This window comes from Schistocerca serialis, chromosome 3, assembly GCF_023864345.2.
Source record: "Schistocerca serialis cubense isolate TAMUIC-IGC-003099 chromosome 3, iqSchSeri2.2, whole genome shotgun sequence".
In the NCBI taxonomy this organism is placed as follows: domain Eukaryota; kingdom Metazoa; phylum Arthropoda; class Insecta; order Orthoptera; family Acrididae; genus Schistocerca; species Schistocerca serialis.
This window is the reverse complement of record NC_064640.1, coordinates 66,810,329-66,827,045: the sequence shown is the minus strand read 5'-3', so window position 1 is coordinate 66,827,045 and position 16,717 is coordinate 66,810,329. Positions and strand designations below refer to the sequence as shown.

The 16,717-nt window shown below is 45.1% G+C and overlaps 1 protein-coding gene across 1 annotated transcript in view; it reads left to right on the top strand.

The window, feature by feature from the left end:
• The window catches only part of LOC126471528 (dynein axonemal heavy chain 5), a 1,073,018-nt gene that overhangs the window by 589,325 nt on the left and 466,976 nt on the right, over positions 1 to 16,717 (top strand). Inside the window, exons 29-30 of the mRNA XM_050099754.1 lie at positions 4,678 to 4,830; positions 16,128 to 16,335. Of these exons, the coding sequence (XP_049955711.1) occupies positions 4,678 to 4,830; positions 16,128 to 16,335 (361 nt within the window). The remainder of the gene's footprint in view (positions 1 to 4,677; positions 4,831 to 16,127; positions 16,336 to 16,717) is intronic.

The following is a 16,717-nucleotide window of genomic DNA, read 5'->3' as shown; positions in this document are numbered from 1 at the left end:
TTATTACATGGTTACAATGTAAGAATATCTGATTTTCAGCCTGGAAGTTAATTCTTTACCTAATACATGCGTCAGGGAACTTGTATATTTGCCCCCTCCCCCCCTCCCCCCCTCCCCCCAAAAAAGTACAATACTGGACATTAAAATTGCTACACCAAGAAGAAATGCAGATGATAAACGGGTATTCATTGGACAAATATATTATTCTAGAACTGACATGTGATTACATTTTCCGCAATTTGGGTGCATAGATCCTGAGAAATCAGTACCCAGAACAACCACCTCTGGCCGTAATAACGGCCTTGATACGCCTGGGCATTGAGTCAAACAGAGATTGGATGGCATGCACAGGTACAGCTGCCCATGCACCTTCAACACGATACCACAGTTCATCAAGAGTAGTGTCAGGCGTATTGTGACGAGCCAGTTGCTCGGCCACCATTGACCAAACGTTTTCAATTGGTGCTGGCCAGGGTAGCAGCCCGTACAGGACCTGCAACATGCGGTCGTGCATTATCCTGCTGAAATGTAGGGTTGCGCAGGGATCGAATGAAGGGTAGAGCCACGGGTCGTAACACATCTGAAATGTAACGTCCACTGTTCAAAGTTCCGTCAATGCGAACAAGAGGTGACCGAGACGTGTAACCAATGGCATCCCATACCATCATGCCGGATGATACGCCAGTATGGCGATGACGAATACACGCTTCCAATGTGCGTCCAACGCGATGTCGCCAAACACGGATGCGACCATCATGATGCTGTAAACAGAACCTGGATTCATCCGAAAAAATGACATTTTGCCATTCGTGCACCCAGGTTCGTCGTTGAGTACACCATCGCCGGCGCTCCTGTCTGTGATGCAATCAAGGGTAGCTGCAGCCATTGTCTCCGAGCTGATAGTCCATGCTGCTGCAAACGTCGTCGAACTGTTCGTGCAGATGGTTGTTGTCTCACAAACGTCCCCATCTGTTGACTCAGGCATCGAGACGTGGCTGCACGATCCATTATAGCCATGCGGATAAGATGCCTGTCATCTCGACTGCTAGTGATACGAGGCCGTTGGAATCCAGCTCGGCGTTCCGTATTACCCTCCTAAGCCCACCGATTCCATATTCTGCTAACAGTCATTGGATCTCGACCAACGCGAGCAGCAATGTCGCGATACGATAAACCGCAATCGCGATAGGCTACAATCCGACCTTTATCAAAGTCGGAAACGTGATGGTACGCATTTCACCTCTTTACACGAGGCATCACAACAACGTTTCACCAGGCAACGCCGGTCAACTGCTGTTTGTGTATGAAAAATCGGTTGGAAACTTTCCTCACGTCAGCACGTTGTAGGTGTCGCCACCGGCGCCAACCTTGTGTGAATGCTCTGAAAAGCTAATCATTTGCATATCATAGCATCTTCTTCCTGTCGGTTAAATTTCCCGTCTGTAGCACGTCATCTTCGTGGTGTAGCAATTTTAATGGCCAGTAGTGTAAGAAAGCATGAATACACCCACTTACACAGAAATGCAAAATGGAGAGTAGCGAAAGCTTAAACATTATTTCGCTCTTGCCCTAAACTGTAATTATGTACAAAACAGCAGTTCCACAAAAACAATTTTTTCTTTGTTCAGACAAGTTATACATATTATTATTATTATTACTGTTGTTATTATTACTGGCAGTGGCTGTTGTTGTGCAAATGCGTTGATAAGCACAACTCTTATACAGCAAATGCTATTAATTTCACACTCTCATATTTATGTGAACCTAAAAATTTGTGAACATCCAGAAGGTATACTTACGAGCCGCCACTGGCGATGACTGTCAGACCCAAGCATGCTGGCACGAAAGTGCCAGTAGCGTGAGACAGGTGGTGGGACGGCAAGGAGGCGCCCGGAAGCCAGGGCTAGGCAGGTGGGCCCAATAGAGTTACCCTGGTGATTAACACTGAATTGCAGCCTGTAGAGCAGCAGCAGATGGTAATGGGTGGTGGCGGGCAGTAGTGGGCGGTAACAGTCCCCACGGTGCGGAGCTAGCTGGAATTCACTGGGAGGCTTGGATCGTGAGATGGTGGCAGACTGCTGGCTGCCTGAGCTCAGGCAGTCACACGGCGGTCGTTGGTTCTATTCCTGGAGACGGAGGCAGTGGCTGCGTCATAAGTATGGGTACAATTGGGCTGCGTATCTTACCGATGATGATGGGCAGAGTCTGCGAAACAAGTCTTTCTCTGTGTCGCTTGGAAACCTCTGGAACGGAGGTTGATGACTTGGGTGCAGCTGTTGTCATGCAGCAGTGTGTCAGACTGCAGAGGATTCCTGAAGACTGTTCCATTACCATGTCATCTGCACACAGAAATGAAGCGTTCTGCCGAACTGTTGTATTAGCATGGGCTTTGTCCGGTTTTCAGGCTGCGACTGTTGCCACGCAATCAAACTACCAATAGACCTACCGAACTGACCCACAGTCACTCGGTAGCGCCCGTTTTCTCGGTCAGTAAAGGCCCAAAACCATTTTTTTCCAAATCAAATGAAGGCTAAATTGGTACTTACGTGCATCTGACGAATTCAGGATCCTGAAACGACTGGGCAAAACACAATTTTGAAGGCATCAAAAACGAACATTGATTTACAAACTCACATTTGTGATCTAGTATTATTATACCACGCCAAAACTCATGAACCTTGAATAATTTTCCTTTTCATTTATGACAGAGAGAGAAGTAGAGTTTGAAGGAGAGCAGTTAGAAAGATTCATCTCTTGCAGTGTCACCCACCTACGGAGCTCCCTTTGTTGCAATTTGTGTAAAATAAATTCGTATACTCTGTGCATTAAATACTATTTCTAAGAAATCAGTAAATACCACGGGTGAACCGCTTCTCAAGTGTGACTTCCAATTTCAGAAATAATTAAATGATCGTCTAGAGGTGAGAGTATATTGGTTTTTCTTCTAGCTGTAGTTTCATGAACGAAGTGTATATATATTACAACGCTAAGAATTTCTTACATAAGCGAAAAGCCTGAAAGACAGCGATTTTACCATGAAAATTTTAAGATTGTCGTACGGACAAAAATTTTATGGAATAAATTATCGTTCCATAATTTTCATTAAAATCATTCGACAATCAGTTCTCTTTGCGCAGACTTACGCTTGAAAGAGGTTTTTTCTCATGTGTATGGGCACAGAATAAAACCTGAGACTATACGATGACAATGCTGTGAATTGCTAATTTCCACGAGAATGTGGTGCATTTATTAAGTTTGACTTTACCGAAAAAATATTAATAATGTAACGCTTTGAAAGCGGGCAACGGTCTTGCCGCAGTGGATACACCGGTTCCCTTCAGATCACCGAAGATAAGCGCTGTTGGGCGTGAACGGCACTTGGATGGGTGACCATCCCGGCCGCCGCATCCTTATCTGAGGATGACACGGCAGTCGGATGGTCCAGATGGGCCACTTGTGGCCTGAAGACGGAGTGCTTTGAAAGCAGTCGTAGCTTCTGCATATTGAGTTTATGTACCCTCATTTCACAGTAACGCAAATGGGATCACTTTGGTGAATTAAACTTGAATATTAAGCCGGCCGGTGTGGCCGTGCGGTTCTAGGCGCTTTAGTCTGGAACCGCGTGACCGCTACGGTCGCAGGTTCGAATCCTGCCTTGGGCATGGATGTGTGTGATGTCTTTAGGTTAGTTAGGTTTAAGTAGGTCTAAGTTCTAGGCGACTGATGACCTCAGAAGTCGCATAGTGCTCAGAGCCATTTGAACCACTTAAATATTAAACCATGTAGTCAAGTTCATTGTCATAGACTCTCATCCTTATTAGGATCTTCTGTAATAGTGGACTTCTGTAACATACTTCTACAGACTGTCAAACATAAAATAAAATAATAAGACACTAATGAAGATGTACAGGAAAAGATGACCGTCAAACATAGATGTATACCAAAGTGCTCTGATTTTTGCCCACGAGTCGCGTGTACTTGGTGCGACTGTTAGACGTAGAGGATAGTGTACCTATGAACACGTGTTTCTGTATTTATTTGGTTGGTATTTCAGTCTAGTGACTTATTTTAGAATCATATGAAGGAGAGAACACAAGAGACTGCCTTAAACAATAATTTCCTAGATTTTGCACAGTTTCTGTTGTTTCTGGACATGAGCTTTTGTTTTGTGCAGCATTTGTAAATATTTCGATCTCTACACATTTAAGTGCTGTATAATATTTTAGAGCTATTTGTAGTATATTGTTAATTCTTCAGTCATAGAGTTTTATGGACGGTAATTTTCTACATATTTTTAAAACTAGTTATATAAAGTGTCGGTCGTGCACCATCTTATACCTAAAAAACTGAAGGTCTTTTACCATTGAATATGGAACGTTTGCAAATTAACTGGGTTTCGTTAATGTCCAAACAATTTTCCTCTCTTGAAAATGGAGATTTGTGATAGGTTCCAATGGCTTCAATTTCACAATGTATTTAACTTGTAGCTCGTTTTTGATAATACTTCTGCTTGATTTGATTTCACTTACTGATTATTGATTTGTGGTAGAGTAATAATTTAACAGATACACGACTAAATACAGTGCTGACAAGTTTTTATGGATTGATACCCTTTTAAATTTGAATAGAATGTTTACCGCTGCTCTAGCAACTCATGATACACGCTGTTGTCTGCAGGTTCAGCAAGATCGACAAGTCGTGGCAGAAGATTATGCAGCGCGCGCACGAGACGCCAGGCGTGGTGGCGTGCTGCGTGGGCGACGACATGCTGAAGCAGCTGCTGCCGCACCTCCAGGAGCAGCTGGAGCTCTGCCAGAAGTCTCTCAGCGGGTCCGTACATTGCTCCAAATTTCTAAATGATCAACAAAAGCCCTCAAGGGGTTGCGTTGATATGGCGACGGTCGAATCCTGTCCCAGGCTTGTCTTATCCCAACTTTTTCTTCGTCTCTGATAATCAACAGACTTACGCGATACTAAACCCTAATCTTAATTTATCCAAATTAAAAGACGGAGAAATTGTCGAGAACCAACATGAAGCCTTCTGCACACGAGACACAACGTAGCTCAGAATATTTCGATCACGTAGGTAACCGTCTTAAAGCAATGCTGTTCTTAAAACCACCCCACAAAATGCAAATCTTTTCAGTGTCACCAGATTTGGAGAACTACAGCGCTGCAAAGGATTATGCTTCGTTTTTCGAGCGGTTTACTTATTCCTAATATGCAGTTGTCACCTACCTGAACCTAATTCCGTTCTTTACGTGTTGCCTGTGTGATCATTACAGTTTCAGTATCTAAACATAACACTGCCATCCATCTAGCCTAGGGTAGTTAAGTTTAGGTTTCGTAAGTTACTGAGTACCTCTGACAGAAGGTTATTTACAAATTGCAACGGACTACTGTTTCAAACTGATGGACCAAATTTACAACGTAATAGCTGATTCTGGCAACACTATCAGCTAATACTGCACTTCGCTAACAATACAAAAGTAACGAAGACCATCAGATATTTGACACTTAGGCTTGGTTGCTAAGTGGAGCCTGAATTGATTCTGTAACAAATGGCGTAACTGTAACACCAACGAAGACTGCCTTACACGGTTCTTCGTTAAGTGTCATTAGCCCATTCAAGGAAAACCAAAAAAAGCGAGTACGGAAAAAATTTCGTGTAATTGCAAATTTTTGTGCAGTGGTATGGGGGTTTCGTGAACAAAATATAAAACTCCTGACTGGTAGTGCGTAAGCCTGGGAGTGGGGTAGCAGTTGAGAGGTCACATCTTTATATTTTTCTTGAATATCTCGAGAACTACGGCTTCTATCGCAAATATTTCCCATTATTGAATTAAAGTACATTAAATTTCCTACTGAAAATTCACATTAACTTTTTTTCTCAAGGACTAGTAGTTTCTCGATTACAGGGGATTTAAAAACCGCAGATTATTAAAAATAGCGTTTCAGTGTTATGAAATTAAACTTGATTGCTAAATAAAGTGGATTAATAACAAATATCAAATATGTGTACTACATAAGTGTAGTAGTACCATATTAAGGAGTAAATTGTGTTCTGTGGGTTATGACGGACTGGCGGGGGGGGGGGGGGGGGGGTGAGAAGGGGAGGGGGAGGATATCGCGTGAAGGAAGGGAGATCGCCGGCGGATTGTGATCATGCACTGCTGTCCTTGTACGCCTACGAACTGAACAGCGAGCAGGCGATTCCCTACTCTCTCTGCCCCACTAGGTCACAAAAAACAACTGCAGGGTATTTCACAAAGCTATACCGACCCTTCAGCAGATCGCCTCGTGAATCACTGGCAACATTGTGTGCTGGCACAGCTGGGAAGTGTGTTAACACTACTTTGAATACAGAGATGAGTTGCTAATAATATTAGAGGAAGAGAAACATATGGTCAGATTCTATATAAACCTCTGTACACTATTTTACACTGTTAGAGGGGAAATTGATTTCTATTCATCCTGTACGGCATCTGCGATGTTCTTCCAGAAAGGCGACTTTTCCCATCACGAACGCAGATCGCTTTTCAGTTGACGGACGGACTGTACCTCCCCAGCATGTCCCGTCCAGTTCTCTTATGTGAATAGACAAAATAACTTCACGTCAGAAGGGTCAGTATAACTTCGTGAAACGCCCTGTAGTTGCTTTTGTGCTGTAGTGAGGTACAGAGAATGAGGAACTGCCTGCTCGCTGTTAGTTTGCTGGCCATATATTTTGGGAAGTGAATGACCACAGACGCTTCTAAACTCAGCCCCTCTCACCCCTTTTTGCCTTGTTACACCCCTCCCCCCAGATACAATTTATCCCATAATATGGTGTTACAGCACTTAAATGTGGGACACTGAATATGTGTTCTTAACCCACTCCATTTAACAATAAATATTAATTTCATACCATTAAAACACTGTTTTTAATATAATAAGCTGTGATTTTTCCATCACCTACAATATGGGAATTATTAGTTCTAAAGAAAAAATGGATAGAACCTCTTTCGTATGAAAATTAATTTAGTTTAATTTTGTGCTGGGAAATATTTTCGCTAGAAGCAGTGGTTTTCCGGATATTTAAGAGAAACATAAAAAGTGACCTTTAAAAGCCACACCCAACCGCCACCTTCAAGCTCACACTCAGCAGATCAGGATTTTTAGTAAGTTGTTGACGACAGTCCTCCTTACCACTGTACAAAAATCTGCGACTACACGAATTTATCCCCTATATTTCCTCCCTTGACTTGTGCTACGTGCACTTACACAGAGTTCTCAAATATTCCGGCCACGCAAACGTCAGATATATGAATACTAAAAACTATTTCTCTACCACAACCCCAAGCAATATATGAAGCGCTGCCTGGGAAACAATGTGTCCACCGGAACGGAAAATGGCGTAAGACGAAATATTTCAAGCACAGATGCTAACGTGGACAGAGATTAGCTAGCTCTTCCACTGCAGAATTTATTGCCACAAACACTGTATATTTTCAAAATAGCAAGGTCCGCAAATAAATAAATATGCACTGTACATCTGTAAGCTGCGTTGAGGAAACTGTTTTTCTTCACATAAAAACAATTTTTGCAGACTGTAGCATAATGTGAGAATTTAAAGAGATCGGCGTTTTGATAAATAACACGCACTATCGTCATACGGTGTGGTATCATCAGCGGAATTTTCTTACTCATATACACACATCATAAAAAGTTTTGCATCACCTCGGTTCCGAGAGTTCCGGAACCAGTACAAAAAATTGGAATAGAGATCAACATAAACATCATTTCCGCCCTTTTTAATGCTCATGAAAGCCACACATTGCATGTTGTACCACCATACAGCGAGACCTTCACAGGTGGTGGTCCAGACTGCTGTACACACCGGCACCTCTAATACCCTGAAGCACGTCCTCTTGCATTGATGCATGCCTGTATTCGTCGTGGCATACTATCCACAAGTTCACCAATGCTCTGCTGGTCCAGATTGTCCCACTCCTCAACGGCGATTCGGCGTAGATACCTCAGAGTGGTTGTTGGGTCACGTCCTCCGTAAACAGTCCTTTTCAATCTATCCCAGGCATGTTCGATAGGGTTCATGTCTGAGTAACATGCTGGCCACTCTAGTCGAGCGATGTCGTTATCCTGAAGGAAGTCTTTCACGAGATGTTGACGATGGGGGTGCGAACTGTCGTCCATGAAGACGAATGCCTCGTCAGTATGCTACCGATATGGTTGCACTATCGGTCAGAGGATGGCATTCACGTATCGTACAGCCGTTATGGCGCCTTCCATGACCACCAGCGGCGTACGTCGGCCCAACATAATGCCATCCCAAAACATCAGGGAACCTCCACCTTGCTGCACTCGCTGGACAGTGTGTCTACCGAGCGGGGTAGCGCAGTGGTAGCACACTGGACTCACATTCGGGAGGACGACGGTTCAGTCCCGCGTCCGGCCATCCTGATTTAGGTTTTCCGTGAATTCCCTAAATCGCTCCAGGCAAATGCTGGGATGGTTCCTTTGAAAGGACACGGCCGACTTCTTTCCCTATCCTTCCCTGATCCGATGAGACCGATGACCTCGCTGTTTGGTCTCTTCCCCCAACCAACCAACCAACAGTGTGTCTAAAGCGTTCAGCCTGACCTGCTTGCCTCCAAACACGTCTCCAACGATTGTCTGGTTGAAGGCATGTCGATGAAGAGAATGTGATGCCAATCCTGAGCGGTCCATTCGGCATGTTATTGGGCCCATTTGTACTGCGCTGCATGGTGTCGTGGTTGCAAAGACGGACCTCGCTATGGACGTCGGGAGTGAAGTTGCACATCATGTAGCTTATTGCGTGCAGTTTGAGTCGTAACACGACGTTCTGTGGCTGCACGAAAATCATTATTGAACATGGTGGCGTTGCTGCCAGGGTTCCTCCGAGCCATTATCCGTAGGTAGCGGTCATCCACTGCAGCTGTAGCCCTTGGGCGGCCTGATCGAGGCATGTCATCGACAGTTCCTGTCTCTCTGTATCTCCTCCATGTCCGAAAACGTCGCTTTGTTTCACTCCGAGACGCCTGGACACTTCCCTTGTTGAGGGCCCTTCCCGTGACAAAGTAACAATGCGGACGCGATCGAACCGCGGTATTAACCGTCTAGGCATGGTTGAACTACAGACAAACCGTGTACCTCCTTCCTGGTGGAATGACTGGAACTGATCGGCTGTCGGACCCCTCTGTCTAATAGGCGCTGCTCATGCATGGTTGTTTCCATCTAGCTGCGCAGCATTTGTGCACCGCCGCCGTCAGTGTCAGCCAGTTTGCCGTGGCATACGGAGCTCCATCGCAGTCTTTAACACTGGTAGCATTCCGCGACAGCGTGGACGTGAACCGTATGTGCAGTTGACGGACTTTGAGAGAGGGCGTATAGTGGGCATGCGGGAGGCCGGGTGGACGTACCGCCGAATTGCTCAACACGTGGGGCGTGAGGTCTCCACAGTACATCGATGTTGTCGCCAGTGGTCGGCGGAAGGTGCACGTGCCCGTCGACCTGGGACCGGACCGCAGCGACGCACGGATGCACGCCAAGACCGTAGGATCCTACGCAGTGCCGTAGGGGACCGCACCGCCACTTCCCAGCAAATTAGGGACACTGTTGCTCCTGGGGTATCGGCGAGGATCATTCGCAACCGTCTCCATGAAGCTGGGCTACGGTCCCACACACCGTTAGGCCGTCTTCCGCTCACGCCCCAACATCGTGCAGCCCGCCTCCAGTGGTGTCGCGACAGGCGTGAATGGAGGGACGAATGGAGACGTGTCGTCTTCAGCAATGAGAGTCGCTTCTGCCTTGGTGCCAATGATGGTCGTATGCGTGTTTGGCGCCGTGCAGGTGAGCGCCACAATCAGGACTGCATACGACCGAGGCACACAGGGCCAACACCCGGCATCATGGTGTGGGGAGCGATCTCCTACACTGGCCGTTCACCACTGGTGATCGTCGAGGGGACACTGAATAGTGCACGGTACATCCAAACCGTCATCGAACCCATCGTTCTACCATTCCTAGACCGGCAAGGGAACTTGCTGTTCCAACAGGACAATGCACGTCCGCATGTATCCCGTGCCACCCAACGTGATCTAGAAGGTGTAAGTCAACTACCCTGGCCAGCAAGATCTCCGGATCTGTCCCCCATTGAGCATGTTTGGGACTGGATGAAGCATCGTCTCACGCGGTCTGCACGTCCAGCACGAACGCTGGTCCAACTGAGGCGCCAGGTGGAAATGGCATGGCAAGCCGTTCCACAGGACTACATCCAGCATCTCTACGATCGTCTCCATGGGAGAATAGCAGCCTGCATTGCTGCGAAAGGTGGATATACACTGTACTAGTGCCGACATTGTGCATGCTCTGTTGCCTGTGTCTATGTGCCTGTGGTTCTGTCAGTGTGATCATGTGATGTATCTGACCCCAGGAATGTGTCAATAAAGTTTCCCGTTCCTGGGACAATGAATTCACGGTGTTCTTATTTCAATTTCCAGGAGTGTATATATATATATATATATATATGACATCCAGTCTTACAAATTTACTGTCTCTGTCCAGATCATCCGCTCTCACAACTCCGCCATCTCTCTCCCCACATCCACCACTGCTGGCGGCTCACCTTCAACTGGACAACGCTACGCGCTGTTAACAGCCAACTGCCCAACACTACAATAGCCAACAACAATGCAAACCAGCCACAGACTGCACACAGCACAGCCTGTGATTTTCATACAGAGCGCTACGTGGCGTTGCCAATATAAAAACCTAAACAGTGTACTTACAATCCATAAAACGCTCGCAGTTACTAATCACAAATCTAACAGCACATCGCTAGATTTCATCGGCCGTCAAGTTTACATGTAATCAGTGAACATTTTAAGCACTCGACAGTAGTCGAGAATAAGGGGAAAAGTGTTCTTGGCGAGCAAGTCGGCGCCAAGGTTAGCAGACTGGACACGAATTCGTTTCCTATCGTCCCTTCAATCATTCAGTGCGGAAGCTGTGAAGGTTCTTTCGCAATAACACACAGTCTATAAGTCTTGTCATTCTGAACTAGCGCTCCGTCTCTACTGATTTCGTCGATGGGCTTTAAATTTTCACCGTCCTTCTTTCCTTGAAACAAGGGTCTTGTTCAGGGTATTATTAGGAGATACACTAAAGAGCTAAAAAAATTTCGAAATAATTCATTATGCCTAACTACACAAGGTGAAAATCACACGTCGCATCATGGATTGCCGCACTCTTTCCCAAGTCCCGGCCTCTCTCTCAATAGCGCCACAGGCGTCGTGAACACACTGTTGAAGAGTCTGCACATCAGGAACTGGTTTAGCATACACAACGCTTTTCAGATTTCCACAGAGGTAAAAATCCAGGGGGTTTAAGTCCGGTGATCTAGCAGGCCATGCTACAGGGCCTCCGCGTCCTGTCCAAGGTCCGTGGAAGATGTTCTTGAGGTGTAGGCGAACTGTAATTCGGAAATGTGATGATGCTCCGTCATGCAGACACCACGTAACTGGTCGTATTGCCGAAGTCACATTCTGAAGTAGCCCAGGCAGAGTATTCCGCAGGATGTCCAGATACGTTCCTTCGTCGAGGCGTTGTGGAATAATAACGGGTCCAAGTACGGTCGCCAAGAATCCCTCCCCACACGTTGATGCCGAACCGGCGCCAGTGAGACGTCTCAACCATTCCCCGAGGATTGTCTGGAGCTCTAAAATGACAGTTATGCAGACTGGTAAAGGTTGCTTCGTCGGTAAAAAGGACTGATGGCATATATCCCATAATTGTGATGATCTGGTGCCAAAACCATCGACAAAATCCTTCCCGTAGAGGGAAATCCGCTGCTGATAATCCCTGCACTCGTTTCGGGTGGTAGTGATAGTAGCGGTTGTCATGCAGAATACACATAATCGTACTATAGCTTACATAATGTTGACAGGCCATTTGTCTTGAGCTTGTTCAAGGGTTCTTCTCAATGTCCTTTAGAACACTGTCCTCCAAATATGGCGTGCGCCAGTCCGCCGCCTCCATACTCGTTCGTCTCTTTTGAAGGGCTCGAGATCACAGAAACTCCCAAAAAGGACTTGAAACGTTGTGTGATGCGGCTGGTGTGTGTGAGGGTACTTCCTTTGGTATAGCTGTGCTGCCTCTCCGTTACTATCTGCTTAGTCATACACAAACACCATTTCGGCTTGTTCCGACATGAATACCAGACCATGCTGTTGCTCACAGTACGCTGAGTCAATCACACAGCCTCCAACACGCAAGTAACATACGACACATGGCCAGAGGGACTGTCATTCGCCAGAGCCATCTACCGTGGCAACGATGCATTTCCGGACAAATGTTCATAGGGCCATGTTTCCCCCTTTCCCAGTCAGGAATCCGTCCCTGCAGTTTGTCGGTTTTATTAATGTTCACCCTGTATAACCAATGAGACTGAGTGTGGGGATGTACCTATTGAAGCTCTCAGCTGCTTTACTTTCACCTAACCATGACACTTCCGTCCACACAACGATATAGTGAGCAAACAGTTCGAGTATGTGGCTCACGCAGCCTGACATTGAATTCATATAAAGGGTGTTTCTGCAATGATGATACATATGCCAGTCCCGCCTGAATATCTGCCCCCCCCCCCTCCCAAATTCTATAAGTCCCTCCAGATCCTTGGGCGTCATGCACTCCGCCTCGCCTTCCATATACGCCTCCCGTCCCCCACGCGGATCGTCTGTGATCTCATTCCATTCCCCCATCTGCTTCTATTCCTTGAACATCTCCGCATGCTCTACACCTCCCGCCACCTTGATCCCCCTCACCCCCTGGTTGCTCTTCTCCTCTCCCATCCCCGCCCCCTGCCACGTCTTCACTGTTGTGTCCCCCCTACCCTCCATCTCTACACCCTTCATCTCCTTTCCCAAGGTGGCTTCCATCAACTCCCCCTCCCAGATGATGCCCTCTCTCCCTCCATTTATCCCTCCTATCAACTCTGATCCTCACTCCCCCTCCTTTCCTCTGTCCTTTTCCCGGGCTCCCTCTCCCCCCCTACCATCCTCTTTTTTCCCCACCTACCCTCTCTCTGCCCCCCTTCTCTCCCCTGAGTCCTTTTGCATTTCCCTCCTCTGTCTTTTCCCATTCCCTCTCGCATCTGCCCTGCCCCTATCCCCCCTTATGAGTCCTGTCCCTTTCGTTTTTTCCTCTCCTCCCTCCTTGTTTTCCCCCACATCTGTCCAGGTCCCCCCTCCCCGTCTGCCCTTGGCTAGGGAGTTTCATCTTTGTGCCGACATTTTCGTGCAGTGTTTTACAGTGTTGTGCATCTTTTGGGAAGTGTTGCGAACGGACATCATACTGTCGCTGGGTGTGATTTTTTATTTCTTGCAAACAGAAACCAGTCTGTCGCCATGTTTTTTTCATTGTGTGTCTACTGTGTTACCTGTCTGATACCTGTGTATTTTATTAGCATTGCCAACCCCTTTGCTTTATGTTTTAACTTTCCACACTTTTCTGCCGTTTTACAATTTAAGTCACCGTTTTATCCCCTGCTTTTATTGTTTCTTTTCTTTTACGTTTTAAGAAGTCTGTAGGCTGTAGAACAGCGTACTAAGCTGCTGCCAGCCCGCCCCCCTTCAGGGGGAATCGAAATTCAATTAAGGAAAAAAAATGATGATACATTCATTAATGGCGATTTATGAGAAGCGTATGAATTTGATATAAGCAAACATGGTTCTGAAAAGACTCAGTTGAAATTACGTAATAAAACATGTCATAGAATATGATGTAATAAATGTGTTCATTATGTACGCATTTCCCAACAATGTATGGTAGGTGAAGTACTGTGTGTAAATTAATACAGGAACGGCAGTTACACTCACGCCATATTTTTCAGTGTTTAAAATAGTGCAATCAGCTGGTTTTGTTGACCGCAGACAACCCAACCACTACATAATAGATCCTCAATGTTTTCTGTCTCACGATAGCGGCTGAATGACATGGCTGTGGTGAACGCCAGTTAGGCAGGAAACTTCGCATCCTATGTATGAAATTATGGTTGCTTAAGACTTTTTTGCGTAGTTTACCTAACGCATCCGGCTCTTATGGCAGATTCTGCTAGCAGCACTCGAAACTAATTGTAATACGAGGGGTGTTTTTTTAAGTAAGTACCGTTTTAAAATTAAAAAACGACGTGCTAAGATATCTCAATAATTTTATTTTTACATGAAAACCTGTACCTTAATCTACGCACTGACGCCTTTACAGTCTGAGTCTTCCTTGTCACCGTTGTGTACTGAGTGTTAAGGATGCCTCCGATAATCGTGAGTCCCGTCGACTGTGAAGAACGGGCTGTTATAAGATTTCTTAGTGCTAAAGGCCTAAAAGCGATCGATATTTATCGTGAGATCTGTGCAGTTTACGGAGAAAACGTTATGAGTGATGGAATGGTAAGAAAGTGGGTGAGAGCATTTAAAGATGGCCGCACAAATGTGCATGATGAACAACGGAGTGGGCGTCCTTCGGTCATTAATGAAATTTTGGTGCAAGAAGTGGATAATAAGGTGAGAGAAAACAGACGCTTCACGATTTCCTCCTTGCGGGATGACTTTCTTAATGTTTCTCGTTGTGTTTTGTATGGCATTGTGACCGAGCACTTAAATTACCGAAAATTGTGCGCATGTTGGGTACCGAAAATGTTGACGGATGGGCACGAAACCAAACGTTTAGACAGTGCATTGACTTTCCTTGAGCGGTGCCACAACGACGGTGATGATTTCTTGTGCCAAACTGCTACGGGCGATGAAACATGGGCGGCCTACGTCACACCAGAATTAAAGCAACAGTCCATGGAAGTTGAGCAAGGGCATATTTTTACTGCAAGACAATGCCCGTCCGTATGTGGCGAATCAGACCAAAGATCTCATCACATCTTTTCGATGGGAAACTCTAGATCATCCTCCGTACAGCCCCGATCTTGCGCCAAGCGACTACCATCTGTTCCTGCACTTGAAGAAACACCTGGGCGGTCAGCGTCTTCAAGACGATGACGAAGACAAAACAGTGGTGATGCAGTGGTTAACAAGTCAGTCGGCAGACTTCTATGAGGAGGGTATTCAAAAACTGGTACAACGTTATGACAAGTGCCTCAATATTGACGGAAATTATGTAGAAAAGTAGATTAAGGTACAGGCTTTCATGTAAAAATAAAATTATTGAGATATCTTAGCACGTCTTTTTTTAATTTCAAAACGGTACGTACTTAAAAAATACGCCTCGTACTTTTAGTATAGCTCCCATCGTCACCATTTTTATGTCTCGTCTGCATCGAACATGTTAAAGAAGACTGTCAGCTTCAATCATGGCAAGAATTTGTCCTTAGTACTTTGCGGACACTAGGATAAACATAAACTTATAATTCGAAATAATTCTCTCCCTATGCCAATTCCAAAACGTCACCGCTGCAATTTCCGATTGTTTTCCGATGTGAAAACGTCATTTTTCATTTAATGGTAAAACACAACAAATGCAATGCACTAATGACGAAAACTAATTTGTCGGAGAGTATTAATTGAGGCTTCAGTTGTCATCGTTCAGTTTAAGTACTTAATCATTAATTAATAGTGTTTTGCTAGTTTTAGTGTCTAATAGTTAAGAAATGGATAAACATAACCTAGGCAGCTTTCTTAAAATCCGGCACACACAGTTACATTAGTTACTTACCGATAATGAGTTTTTAGTTACATAAATAGTAGTTATGTGATAGTCTGTGAAGAGTACGTTCGGCGTAGGATAGTCGCAGATTGTATAGTCGCTATTGGTGAATCATCATTTGTAGATAAATAACAGTTTCTGTCGATTGGAGGAAATATATCTTACCGTTAAGAACTCTTTTTCCCTTTTGCTCTTTTTTCTCTTTACACAATTCACTGTTTAAATTCTGCGATACAGCCAGACAAATGTTGAGCCTTTGTTATTTAAGAAATACCCACTTTGCCCATTTTTTGCGGAAGTGAAACAAAGACAAAAAGTGTGTTCTCTCGTGTAATAATGAGAATGTTTGAACAAGAAGATAGGTTCAGGCTATTCAAAATCATGATATCTTTCTTCATCAGCTACCTCGAAAAGAAGAGAACGATGTTTCCACGGTTCTTCTTCGTTTCGGACCCCGCGCTGCTGGAGATCCTGGGGCAAGCCTCGGATTCGCACACCATCCAGAACCACTTGCTGTCTATTTTTGATAACATTCGCTACGTAAAATTCCACGAAATAGAGTACAACAAGATGACAGATATCATTTCCTCGGAAGGAGAATCAATCCAAGTAAGTGCTCAAAACTAGAGGCCTCCTTGTTTTACTTATTCACCTATTCTACTATCTAATTGTGTAAAACCATTCTTAATACAACACGTGAGATTTGCTCTGTAGTAAAAGAAATACGCACTAGCTAGTAAAAAAAATGATGCTTTTCTCACTAAACAAATCTTATTACAATTTCTGACAAAAACAGTTAAACACCCAGGAGACATGGTCGAATGGGAATGTAGCTTCGTACACGTACACACCATAGGCGAGTATGTAAATGACTGGAGTTGCAATTCTCTGTGATAGAACGGCTGCCAGCATACATTAGCTTTATTCGTGTTTAATGTTGTTACCAGATCTGGTAGGATATATAAAGGACGTGAACAGCGTCAAGATGTTC